At 34.9% G+C, this 14,423-nt stretch overlaps 1 protein-coding gene across 1 annotated transcript in view; it reads right to left on the bottom strand.

Moving 5' to 3' along the window:
• Positions 1-14,423, bottom strand: part of LOC150105465 (acidic mammalian chitinase-like) — a 205,298-nt gene that overhangs the window by 49,043 nt on the left and 141,832 nt on the right. The window contains exon 8 of the mRNA XM_090394835.1: positions 7,456-7,623. Within this exon, the coding sequence (XP_090250961.1) occupies positions 7,456-7,623 (168 nt within the window). The remainder of the gene's footprint in view (positions 1-7,455; positions 7,624-14,423) is intronic.

Genomic DNA, 14,423 nt, shown 5'->3' with positions numbered 1-14,423 from the left:
TTGTTATATTCTGTGGGGATTTTTAACGTTTGCAAGGTTTCCTTGAACTACTTTCTTGTAAAACAATTATGATCAATATAATGCATTTTTGTTTGTTGCCAAAGTACTTGATGGTCTGCAGCAGTTGTACTGGATGCCAAACCTGATTTATGTTGTCTTCCTTTTTCGACGTCTTTTGCATGTTCAGACATGTAGAGCTCCCCTACCTTCCCTTCCCTTCCCTTCTAGCCTATAGAGCAAGAATCTCAAAATGCCTGGTTTTTACACGGGGTGATGTAGAGGTTTTGGTGATACATAAGGATCTGAAGATTTTATGCAATGGTAAAAACAATCAGTTTAATGTTGTACTCATGAAATAACATAGCAACTTTGTCTGTAACATTCGGTAAGGTAACATGATTGCATTCTTAAAATCTTGTTTAAGAAAAGGAGGTGTATTAAGAATTTTGTTGATCATCTTGAGTTCATAACCATTGATTGCAAGGTTATATTTCAGGTAGCACAGTTCTTCATTCCTGTTAATTAACATACTGGATATATTGTATCATTGTATTGTATCAAAAGTTCCTGGCAAATAAGTCAGCTTTTACTCTTACAGAATACAGAGACAAATGTAAGAAAGCTAAACAGTGTGTAAAACTAGCTAAACAAAAGTCATGGGAGGACTTTGGCAAGAATATAGAAAATAAATATCAAGAAGGTGGCAAAATATTCTGGAGGTTGTTGAAGAAGCTTAGGAATGGAGGAAAGAGTGCTGTAAAAGGAATTAGAGATGATAAAGGTGAAATGAAAACAGGAGAAAAAGATATCCTTGAAGTATGGAGTAATTACTTTGAAAAACTGCTAAATGAAACAAGCAGTGATGACAGCACAGTGATAAAAAACACTGACCAGGCATGCAGTCAGGAATACATATCCATACCTGAAGTAGAAAAAGCCATCAAAGGCTTGAAATGTGGAAAGGCAGCAGGAGTAGATGATATTCGACCAGAAATGCTGAAGTATGGTGGTATAAGAGTCTTACAGTGGCTGCACTGCATAGTTCAGAAAGCCTGGACAGAGGGACGAATTCCCGATGATTGGAGTAGAGCACTCACAGTACCCATATATAAAAAGGGAAATAAAACTGAATGTGAGAATTACAGAGGTATTTCCCTACTGAGTGTTCCTGGCAAGATCTATGCAAGTATACTTGAGAAACGGTTGAGAAGAATTGTGGAAGAAAAGCTTGGTGAAGAACAAGCTGGATTATTCAGGCCAAATAGAGGCTGTCAGGATCAGATCTTCACTTTACGACAAATAGTCGAGAAAGCATGGGAATATAACAAAGATCTGTATTTAAGTTTTGTCGATTTGGAAAAGGCATATGACAAGGTGCCAAGAGAGAAGCTATTCAATACGCTGCAGTTATATGGTGTCAATGGGGCATTATATCAAGCAATACTTAGTCTTTATTTGAGTTGTGAGTCAGCAGTTAGAATTGAAGGAAGTACAGGAAGATGGTTTAATGTTAAATCTGGTGTGAGACAAGGATGTACATTATCCCCTCTGTTATTCATTATCTATATGGATCACATTATGAAGGAATGTGGTATTAAACCTGATATCAAAATTGGAGATGTTAATGTCAGCTCTTTGCTTTATGCAGATGATGTTATACTTCTAAATAAATCCGCTACAAGTCTGCAAGATTCTCTGACTAAATTGAATAGCTGTTGTAATAGATATGGTATGAAGGTCAGCAATAAAAAGACAAAGACAATGAAAATAGGCAGAATCATTGAAAATGTCAACTGTGTTGTGAATGGAGAACCTGTGGAACAAGTAAAACATTTCAGCTACTTAGGCACAATTTTTACTGAAGATGGTAAACTAAATATAGAAATAGACAACAGAATCAGCAAAGCTGGTATCGTGGGAAGTCAATTGAATAAATTCATATGGAATAAGAAAGAAATTAGTCGGAACACTAAATTAGCTGTATACAAGACTGTGTTCAAACCAATTTTAACTTATGGATCTGAGAGCTGGGTCAGAAGTAAAACACTTGACCAAAGACTAGAGACCGCAGATATGAGAGTCCTGAGAAAGATTAGAGGCGTGAACAGATGGCATCAATGGCAATATCATATTAAAAATGAGGATATTAGGAAAGAACTTGACATTGTCAGCATCCAGGAATGCGTTAGCAGAGCTAATCTCAGATGGTATGGTCACTTAAATAGAATGGGAGAGGAAAGATTAGCAAAACAAGTGTTCTCTGCCAGGTTGGCAGGAAAACGACCCAGAGGAAGACCAAGATATAGGTGGATTGATACGGTACAAAGTGCCTTAGACGATAGAAATATAAGATCTGATAATGTTGGAGTCTTGACAAGTAACAGACTGATTTGGAGGAAAATTGTAGATAGGAAGTTAGTAATGATGTAATTTTTTCATGTAGTACTGTCATATCCTGTACACCCCCTTGAGGGTACAGGGCAGGAATTTGATGATGATGATGATGATATATTGTATCTCTCTCTTGTAATGTTTTAATCATACCTATATTTTGTAATGGATGATGGTGTGAAGGAACATGTAAAAATCTTCCAGTTACAAGAAAGTTCAAGGAAGCCTCTGAAATATTGCATCTCCCCATACAATGTAACAAAAATCAAGACTTGATCCTACACTCAGTTTGGTCTGCATTTATTTAAAATCTAACTGCCACAGACCTAGGATACAATACGTGTGACGCTACAGAATGTGACAGCAGCAACTAGCATTGTTCCAACACTAGTTTTTAAATTTTTTATTTTGGTTATTTAACATTTTTTATTCTGGTTATTTATTTATATATATGAATTGTGATAACATCTAATATGTGCAATTAATTCTTTCTGGTCCCTTTTGTGTACTCCTGATGATGTAAGTCTGCTGACTTACGAAACTTGTAAGGTTATATTTTATTAAACTTGTTATCTTAAAACATGGTCTCAATGCTGGAAGCTATTTACAGAAGAGCTAAACCACAGAAACTTACACATTCATTGATTGCAATTTCTGTTTATCTACCATTTCCTATGACAACAATCAAGCATATGACAAATTTTCAAAGTTACTGGTTGCTGGTGTGCACTACTTAGAATTTGATTGTTTGACATGGTTGGCTATATATAGCCAACCAAGTCAGATAACCTTAATTCTTTGTGCTTCCAACTGAAGAAAAAAAACAAAAAGACTGTGTATAGGGCACTTATGTAACACACACACACACACACACACACACACACACACACACACACACACACACACACACACACACACACACACACATCAGTCACAAAGTAAACATCTATATTATAAAAAAATCTGAGTTGTGTACTTTTAGTATCAGTATTTTAGAATTTTAGTATTTGTTATTTAGAAAAAAGCACTAAAATGTACTTTTTTTCCTTACCAGCCCCCCCCCCCCCCCCCAAAAAAAAAAAAAAAAAAAAAATTTTGTCAGCAAAGGTTGGTCAATTGGTAGAGCTTCTGCTACTAATGGCTCACGCAAAAAGTTAAGCAAAATTGAGCGAAGTTAGTAGTTGGAAGGGAATCAATCATTCGATGCTGTTGGCACACTCTTCCCCGATGAGTCTTTGGACTCCCTGAAGGTTTCACATAATAATAATAATTTATTCATCCATGTGAAACCACCACCTTGCTTATTTTTGGAAGCCTGAAAGTGGCTTAAAAATTTCATGTCAAATGTTGTGAGCAATGTTTTCTGAGTACCTAATCCTTAGCCCACCTATGGTACTAATGTACATTAAATCTGCAACCTTTTGTGGTCAGATAATTCACATAAAAAAAAAAAATAAATAAAATAACTCTTCAAAAATAGTCACAGAAAACTTTACTGAAAATAAATAAATAAATAAATAACTGAGAAATGCCAGACTGCAAGACAGTTTTAAAATTTTATGATGAGTAGTTAAAATTGAAAATTAGAACTCGCTCCCGTTCCTGGACACACTGGTCACACATCTTCCTTCAGGCAATCTATCCTTCACGGTCTACCGCAAACCGACACACACTGGCCAATACATACATGCTAATTCATACCACCACCCATCACAAAAATATGGAGTCATTAACACCCTTAAAAACAGAGCTATAACAATTTGCTCTAACCAGTATGCTCTGAAACAGGAACTAAAAATCATCAGCGACACATTTATAAATAATGACTATAACAAAAATACTATTAATAAAATACTTCATAAAACATCATCAAAAAAGAATCTAGATTACAGTAAAACCATAGCCATCCCATACATTAAAGGGTTATCAGAAAAAAAATCAACAGAATCCTACACCAATATAATCTCAATGCCACCTTTAAACCACCTACAAAATTTAAAAACATATTCAACTCCTCTAAGGATCCTCTCCTCCCATTGGTACATCCTGAAGTTTCTTGCATCCACTGCACCTGTAACTTACCATACATTGGTACAAACAGGACGTATACAAACCATATACGTAGGAAAGAACACATAAGATACATTAAATATAACCATTTTGGTGAAGCAGACCTCTCAGATCACGCTCTCAACACCTTACACCAAATCGACTGGAAAAGTATCTGCTCTTTACACCATACAAAAACCTGGTATGAAAGAAAATTTAAGGAAGCCTGTGAAATTCTGATAAACCACCCAAATATCAAAAATAATGGTGGCATGAAAATTCCAAGAATCTGGATGGCACACATTCAGCCTACTTAATATTTAGTATCCAGCATACTTCAGGACTCTAGGTAATCTTCAGCTAGTATTGGAAACCATCCCATACCAACTGGTTGGAATGTATATGTATAATCATGGTGTTTATATGTATAATCTTTTTATATGTTTATATGTATAATTAAATGCACATATTATACATATGCATTTAATTATACATATAAACATATAATATATTGCTCCCAATGTAATTTTACAACCAATAGATAATATTAATAATAGGACTCTAGCGTTGATGCAGTAAAGTTTTTTTTGTTTTGTTTTTTTCCCACCAGAGGTCAGGCCAATAATTGTTATAATGGTTGGTCAGTAACTTTAACAAACCATGTAGATTGTAGTGCAGCTTGTTTCTCTGTATAGAGTATATATGCTTCAGAACCTTGATATAAAGGTCGAAACGTCGAATGTGGATTTTGGTCTATATTAAGCTAAAGTTTTACTCAAACATGGTAGTTGTTTCCATAATTTCCCAAAACGTATTCGGCTCACCGTGTAAGCCTAAAAGAAAAGTAGCTAAAAGAGTTTAATTTGGATACTAGCATATCACAACTGAAGCAGTATGAAGCATTTACAAAATGAAAGACTAGAATTCTCTGAAGAGAAAGACTGTATTTGATTGGTTCAAAAATTCAAGGGCCAGCCCTTGTTCCAGGTTGGTCTTTGGGATTGATTCTAGGTCATTCCCAATCAATCCTGAGATACTATGTCCATGTCAATGTTGATCTGACCACAAGCACTTTGAACATATGAATGGATACCAGTTAAGTGTCAGAAAGCATAAGATTTTACACTCTGGAGACTTAAACGATGATATATCATGTTACCATGGTATGTCATCTCAAAGACATCTTTTGATTACTAATTATATAAAGAGCCAAAGGCTTCAATTCGGCGACATGAACTTATTTAAGTTAAGGGATATTACATCCCATATTGTTTCTTAGCCGAATAAGAAACTCAACGAGTTTCATGCCGAATATAGAAACTATATAAAGTTCGGCGATTCCAAGCGTAAGCAAATACCTGGATAGTGCAACACCTGACCCATTTGGTAGTGCAAACTGAGGCAACTCATAGTAAGGGTGGAGTAAGCTCCAATCACTATTCTTGGTATTTACCCATAATGTGAACTTCTAATGTAGAACCGTAATACAGCTCCTAGGAGCTAAGTTCGCATTATGGGTAAATACCAAGAATAGTGATCGGAGCTTGCTCCACCCTTACTATGAGTTGCCTCAGTTTGCACTACCAAATGGGAGAGGTGTTGCACTATCCAGGTATTTGCTTATGCTTGAAATCGCCGAACTTTATATAGTTTCTATATTCAGCATGAAACTCTTTGAGTTTCTTATTTGGCTAAGAAACAATATGGGATGCAATATCCCTTAACTTAAATAAGTTCATGTCGCCGAATTGAAGCCTTTGGCTCTTCATACAATTAGTAATTTATTAGGACACCTTCTTGGCAATTCTCATAGAAGGGATGCAAGTTCTGTTCGCTACAAACTTCGTATTAACTAGGTGTCTACCTACTCACTGATGAGACCCCCAATGAGGGTGGAAACCGGTGTGAGGCTGATCTGGCTTTGAGAGGCTCCGCTTGGAGGTAGGTTTTTGCCTGTCTCTGAGTGGGGCACCGTTGAGATTATGGCTCTACTTGGTGGTGGGGTGAGCCTGCCACTGGGTAGAGCCAATGCTGAGAAGTTCTTCTTGGTGATAGGGTGAGCCTGTCACACTGAGTTGAACAATGCTGAGTTGGGCGATCTTTCGGGATCGTCTTATTTTTAGAGCCCGCTTTACCTACAAATAAAGGTTGAAACCGGTCTGGGTAGTGACCTTCTCTCATAATGTAGAACAGTAATACAGCTCCTAGGAGCTAAGTTCACATTATGGGTAAATACCAAGAATAGTGATCGGAGCTTGCTCCACCCTTACTATGAGTTGCCTCAGTTTGCACTACCAAATGGGTCAGGTGTTGTACTATCCAGGTTTTTGCTTATGCTTGGAATCACCGAACTTTATATAGTTTCTATATTCGGCATGAAACTCTTTGAGTTTCTTATTTGGCTAAGAAACAATATAAGATGTAATATCCCTTAACTTAAACATCTTTTGATTTCTGTATACTCCGTGTTATGTCACGTCAAAGCTGGAACCAGGAGCAAGAGTGAAAAAGTACATTATTGGTTCATGGGCCCTAAGATTGTAACCAGTCATATATTTTTCATTGAGTTAAAAATTCCAAACACTTCCTTTAGTGTTACACGGTTATCAGCATTCATTTTAGACAAATTATGGACTCTACAACAGTGTTATAAATAACTGTTTTAATTTCTCGACATTTCGACCTTCATATTAAGGTCATCATCTGGAGTACATACACATATACTTTGTTGTTATCTTAAATAGAATACAGCTTTGATGTAGTTATTTAATTTCCTTATTTATTTTAATTTAATTTAATTTTTTATTTAATTTTATTTTTTCACTAGATGTCATGCCAGTAGAATACCATTGATCAAATCATTGTATCTGTAGCTTACGGTGCGAAATGTAATGTAGCTTGTCTTTGTATATGTACTGCAGATGATGACCTTCATATGAAGGTCAAAACGTCAGGAAATTAAAACAGTTATTTATAACACGGTTGTAATGAAAAATTCAAAACCATTTAGTTTACCTGTGAATAACTCAAGTCTCCATTCCCTGGACCAAAACCTTTTGCAGGAGCATCAAATCCATGCATTTCTGAGAGAAGAAGTGTATATGTATGAGCATAAGTTGGCAGCCCTACCATAACTTTTGATTTTGGCATTCCTTGCTGCACCCAGTAAAGTGCTGACCAAGCCTATAGATTAGAAAAGAAAAATAAATCTTTATCATGCACATATCTTTTTTTTTTTTTTTAATGTTTCGAAATTCAATAATGTCACACACAAAATGCAACACTAAAGTATTTTTAAAGTGATAAAGATAACAGCTAAAAACTTGCAAAATAAGACCATGCAGAATAAAATGCATTCAGATATGCTAAAGTTCAATAAAGGTGAAAAACAACTTCTTGCCATTTAAGTAGAAATAAAAAAAAAATAATAAGTTAACATGAAAATGAAATCCATATTTGATTATTTTCTTTGCAAGCATGTGTTACCTAAAACAGTGAAATGAAAGTTGTGAACAGCATTATTCAAATAGAAGTCAGTAAGAGTGACTTCTATTTGAATAGAAGTCACTCTTATATATTATATAACAAATCTTATATATCTTATATAACAAATATTTGTTTCTAACATTTCACTGCTATATGGAATAGCAGTGAAATGTTAGAAACAAATATAATAGATTCTTATTTACTGAGCAGAGAATCAGATAGAATGCCCAGCACACCTAAAGAAAAAAGAAGGCTATTCCTGTTACACTTAGGGGGAGAGAGGACAGAGTCAAGAATATGAGTTATGATAAATCGTCTGGTAAATACAATATTACTTTTCTGTATACTACACAAAATTAACGTCATTTTCCCATTACTGGAGAAGAACAAGCTAGATTTAAACCTAATATGGGCTGCTAAAAAATTTATTTCCACATTATAACAAACAGCCATGAAATTACAAGTATAATAATTTGTTGATTGAGAAAAAACATACAATAAGACCAAGTGAAAAACAGCTTACAGCACTAAATTGTAAATGGAATCATAAAGGGTGGGCCAAGTCAGAGGATTTGACATTTAAATAACTTTTTTATTCATGAACCAATTTCAGTGATATTACATACAGTGAATGTCTAACATATGGAGATTTGATTAGGTATGGAAGATGACATCTTTCAAATAAGCTCCATCTACTGCCATGCAAAGTCAGGCTCTTTCGATTGCACTGTTCATAACAGTAGTTAATGTTTGAGGATCTAATGCTCGAATTTCTGCATGGATATTCTCCTTGAGCTGCTCAAGTCTACGTGGTTTGTTCACGTACGCATGCTCCATCAGATATCCCCACAGGAAATAATTGGGAGCTGTAAGGTTGGGTGAATGTGGCGGCCAATTAATCTGGGAATTTCTTGAAATTATCTGCTCGCCAAACAGTTGCTCGGGGGGGGGGGGGTCACTGTAGCCCTGGCTGTATGGGGAGTTGCCCCATCCTGTTGAAAACATTTCAGAACAATTTTCCACTGCACGACATAAAAAAAATTGTTAATCATATCCCAATATATCTCTCACCAGCAATTGTCAAAATGCCACCGTCTTCAGTTTCGAAGAAGTAGGGCCCCGATAACTTCCTAGTCTAGCAGTAGGTGGAAGGTTCATCACAGAACCCTTTTCCTCTAAGCGTTACATTAGTTTCCAAATCATTATCGCTGAGGGTCCATTTCCAACCCAGAAATGGCGGCGGTAAGCTCTTTGATTCAAAATAATGGACTTTATTTTGAAAATAAAATTTCACTACTTTTAGTAGTTGTTCCTTTGTGAAATTCCTCATGATCAATCTCCAAAGACTCAGTTATAATGTGTACCTGCAATAAAAGAAATGAACTATTAACAAAAAAGTTATTTACATGTCAAATCATACTCTGACTTTTTGGCCCACCTATATATAGAGAGAGATATAACTTATGTTGCAAATCAACAATTAAAAACTAATTTTAAATTAAGTGTATAAAAGCAGGGATGTGCACTGATTCCACTTATAACCTATATGGCTCAAATTGTAACAAAGTAGTATTAAATATGACAATTCGCACAGGGGATATCAAGTTGACGTTATACTCCTAAATAAATCAACTATAAAGTCTCAAGGGTCTTTAAACAAATTAAACGAATGTGTCAAATTTGATAGGAAATGAGTCATCATCATCCTTCCTGTTCCAGCCAAGTTATGTTTATGTATTCTGCCCCCCCCCCCTTCCGATTCTCGACTTGTATGTCTTCCAGCTGGTAGTACTGAAGTACCTTTTTTGGATAGTCTAAAATTCTTTCAAAATGTTCATTCCATTTCTTTCTGTATTCATATATGTTAACTAACACAGCATTTTTAGGCCTTTATGTATTTGTGTTTCTTTCCTTTTTCTTTTGTTTGACCCATAGAGTATAGCCTGCTATCCTTTGTGAGAATTTAATTTCTTTAGTTTAGTTTCTTTCCTTTTTCTTTTGTTTGTCCTATAGAGTATAGCCTGCTATCCTTTGTGAGAATTTAATTTCTTTAGTTTATATGCTTTCTTCTTCTTCTGCAGTTTGTATGTTCCATTTTTTATTTCTACAGTAGAGGTCTTACCAGAACTTTATGAACTACTGTAAGATCTCTAGCGGAAAAATTTTGCTTTGTCTATTTATCACAATCGATTTTCCAGTTTCCTTTTCTCAATATTTAGTATTATTTAAATGTAACGTAAAAAAAAAAAAAAAATGCTACTATAAAAGTGCATATACATTGACTGTATGTAAAGCTATAAGTAGGGATTATGCTTAGATAAGCGACGGTGAAACACTAACCAAAGGTTGCAAGGTCAACCGATGTTGACCGAACAGGCAGAATGATGTCATTGCTAAAGGCTAATCCCAAAAAGACAGCATAAAGAACAAAAAGTGGCATTTTGCATAAAAAGGAGATTGTAGCTCCTGGCTCAAGGCTTTTTCTTCTGCTGGTTGCCAAGGCCTTTTGTTTCGGTCGTTGAGACTTTCTCCTTCCCATCACCAAGGCTCTTCTCCCGTTGCAGGTCATCTTCCCGTCAACTGTATGATCTTCATCTCCAGATCACAGCAGGCCGATTTCCTTGTTGATGGCTCTCAAGTTTTAGTCTGCAGAAAGAGAGCAGTTACACACAAGCCTAGCGGTAACTACAGCTGATTCCATATCGAATATCCGACAGAGGAAAGATCTACAAGAGACCACTTGTGATGTCTATGCAGCAAGCAAGTTATCCAGAAAGAAGACCTTAAGAACCTGATTAAGTATGCTGTAATTTGCTTGGACTCTCATTCATGGAAAAAATTGTAAGTAGGCACTAGTTTTGTATTTTTTAAAGAAGTGTATCTCGGAATTGTGAAAGTGCTTACAAGAAATCGATTGCAAACAGGTACTAACTGAGTCACAAGTTCTGTGGAAAGATTGTTTGTTAACTTGTATATTTAAATAATGAATGTGTGTGCTTAGTTTTAAAATCGAGAGCAGTGCTAATAAGAATTTGTATGTGGTTTAAGAGTTGTTAAATCAGTATTTACGGGAAGGATTTCAGTAATCTGTTTATGCAGTGAGCAAGTATGTACAAAAGTTATGCCTATAGCGTTAACCTAGTAATTGTGTGAATTGTGAGTTTTGTCTTATCAATTGCATTTTCTATTTGTAAAAGGGGTTATGTGTGATAATTGCCATATCTTGAGTATAATGTACTTCTTGTTTAGTTTTAAAATAAATGTTTTGTTTTGTAACTACCTGATCGCTGCTTTAGCTAATGCACTATCTCCAACAAAAAAAAAAAAAAAAAAAGCGAACCTGCGGGCATTATAAGATATGAATAGTAACGACTTGCATATAGAGAAATTGGATTATTTAGTGATTAATTCCTGTTTTTCCTCACCCTAACTTTCTAACAATATTTACTCAAATTAGATGGGGCAGTTCAAAAATAAAATAAATTTTCTAATTTGATTTGTATGAGAGTGGGGACTCCATACGTTAAATATACTTATAACACAAGGTTTGTTTAATAGCAGGGGGGACAGAAATTGGTCATGGTATGTTTAACCTTGAAAGGTTTATGTTAAAGTAGTTGATAGTCCTAACCTAGTAAAGTTGGAAAAAGTAAAGTTAAGTTAAGATAAATAAATTAAGTTAATATTTTGCAAAGGCACAGCTGACATCAAAATTAAATAATTAACATTATTTTACACTATTGTTGTATGCTTTTGAACGTGATTAGGTTTAAAAATATTATTGATTATCCTGTTGTATTCAAAAAGTTTAAAATTCTAGTGTCAATGTTAGCTTCTTTTATATATGCTATAGAGCAGTGGTTCTTAACCTAGGCAGTATCCCCCCACCCCGAGGGCACTGTGAACGCTGAGGGGAGCAGTAAGTGATATAATACTACGAATATAGTAAAAACAAATTCCATTTTTAATCTAGAATCCTTATTTATATTGCATGTTTTGCAACACTATTCAGAATAATATATGGCAATACTGTTCAAATTCATTCGCTATTTATTTTTTATAATTTTTACATGGAAAGTTAAGTAATTGAGCTACTTTTTGGTCTGAATTTTCTATACTGAAAATAATTAATTTCAGCTATTTTTAGCAGAATCCACTATTTTTATAAGCTTTATCAGCTACTTTTCCTAATGCCTATCTGCAAACCCTGGTTTGCAGATAGGCATTAGGAAACATCTAGCCTGTGGTATTGTGTAGCACTACAACTCATTAAAATGATTTAAAAAAGAAAATGTTGTCAATATTCAAGGGAATATTTAAAATATGGAGTTATTCCATCTATAAATAATGAGCAGTTACCAATGTGCTTAATATGTGAAAAAATTTTCTCAAAGGAAGGAATGAAGCCTTCAAGAATGATTGAGCATTTAAGAACAAAGCATTCAAATAAAGCAAAAAAAAGATGTGGAGTACTTTCGCAAATTAAAGACTAAATTCAAAAATTGTCCTGGACTTGAGGGTTGGTTGCAAATCAAAGTAACCAATAAGAGAAGGGACTTGTGTCTTACAAACTTTCAAAATGAATTGCAAATGGGGAAAACTACATACTACTGGCAAAACTCTCATCTCACCGGGTATAAATGAAGTTTTAGATATGATGATTGGCTCAAGTAAAAGTAATATGATGTCGTCAGTTCCTCTCAGCAATAGTTCAGTATCAACAAGAATTGATGAAATGGCAAAGAGCGTTAAGAAAAAACTTTGTTGATTTAAAAACCATAGAATTTTCTTTGTAACTTGATGAGACAATGAAGCTTTGTTAATGGTCTATGTGTGTGCTATATAAATACTAATGAAGAAATTATTGAAGAGTTTCTATTTGCTAAACAACTGAAAACTGACACAAAAGGTTATTCAATATTTAAGGTTGTTAAAGACGTTTTTTAATGCTAAAAACAATCCTCTCACAAATATTATTGTGTGTGCAACTGATGGAGTACCAGCCATGATTGGTCGTCACTGTGGATTTATAGCACATTTAAAAGAAGCAGTCCCAAATATCTTTACAATTTACTGCCTTCTTCATAGACAGCATTTAGCTGCAAAACATCTTAGTGGTAGAATTATTATTGTTATGTGTTATTAAAGCAGTGAATAAAATAAAAGGCCAGTCATTGAATATCCTTATTTTTCGGGAACTTTGCTATGAAGACGAAGAAGAATTTCAATATCTTTTGCTTCACATTGAAGTTATATGGCTCTCAAATGGAAACTGTCTGCGATGCTTTAATGATCTCTACAATACTGTTTTGGAATTTCTTAATTCATGTGATGAGAACATGTGCAATATTCTAAAAAAGGAAAAGGTTGTCATCGCATATCTTTCTGATATTTTCACCAAATTAAACTAGGTTAACATCAAATTGCAGGGAAGCAACATGTATCTTATTAAAGCAAAGGGAATTATAAATGCTTTTATCAGCAAATTAACATTCTACAAGCAGAGCATCGCGAGATGAGATTTTCTGCAATTCCCAGGCCTACAAATAATGGATGATGATTTAATATTAGATACAGATTTGGATTGTCATTGTTCCCATCTTCTGACACTAAAAGAAGACTTGATGATCAGATTCAAAGATGCTGATGAGCTTAAAATACCTGAATGGGGCATAAATCCATTTCTTTCTGATGCCACTTCTGTTCATCCAAATTTGTGTGAAGAATTTGACTTAAAAATGATTTTGAAGCTCAAGTACAATTTCAACAGCGTGGGTATGAAAGATTCTGGCCAAACATACAATGCAAGTATCCTCAGCTTTGAAAAGAAATAAAATTACTGCTGATTGCTTTTCCTTCTACATACTTGGTCAAGAGGGATTCAGCTCATGTTGCTATTGTTAGCTAAGCAGCAAAATAGATTGCAAATAAGTGAAAGAGGAGACTTGAGACTTTGTTTGTTGAACATTGAACCTGATATTAAAAAATTAGCAAGATCTCATCAGATTCAAGGGAGCCATTAATGACTGACTTATTAAATACAGTAAGTTTACATCTTTTTTTAAGTAAAAATTATTATTATACGAGCACCTCCATGGGGTCCGAAGACTCATTACAGGAGACCCAATCTATCATACCTCTCCTTGAACCCATTAACAGACAAAGAACTCAAAACTGACTGTGGCAACCCATTCCACTCATTCAGCACTCTCCAAGCAAAAAATTTAGTTCTCACACCCCTACTGACCACATCTTTATTCAACTTCCAGGGATGAACCCTTGTTCAGGTCCCTCTAGCCAAGTGCTGAAACATTTCCCCTGCATTTACCCTACAAAACCCTTTAAGTAACTTAAATGTTTCTATCATATCCCCTCTTTTTCTCCTATCAACCAACTTCTGCAATCCATACACCTTCAATCTATCCTCATAGGGCACATTCCACAGATCACTCACCTCTGATTCCTCTCTACCATTTCCACATCCCCAAGAAACCCAG

Source organism: Typopeltis vanoorti, chromosome 6, assembly GCF_054136105.1.
Source record: "Typopeltis vanoorti isolate ZY-2024b chromosome 6, IOZ_Tvanoo_1.0, whole genome shotgun sequence".
Taxonomy (NCBI): Eukaryota; Metazoa; Arthropoda; class Arachnida; order Uropygi; family Thelyphonidae; genus Typopeltis; species Typopeltis vanoorti.
Note: the sequence above shows the minus strand (reverse complement) of the source record. Positions and strands in the feature narration are given on the sequence as shown.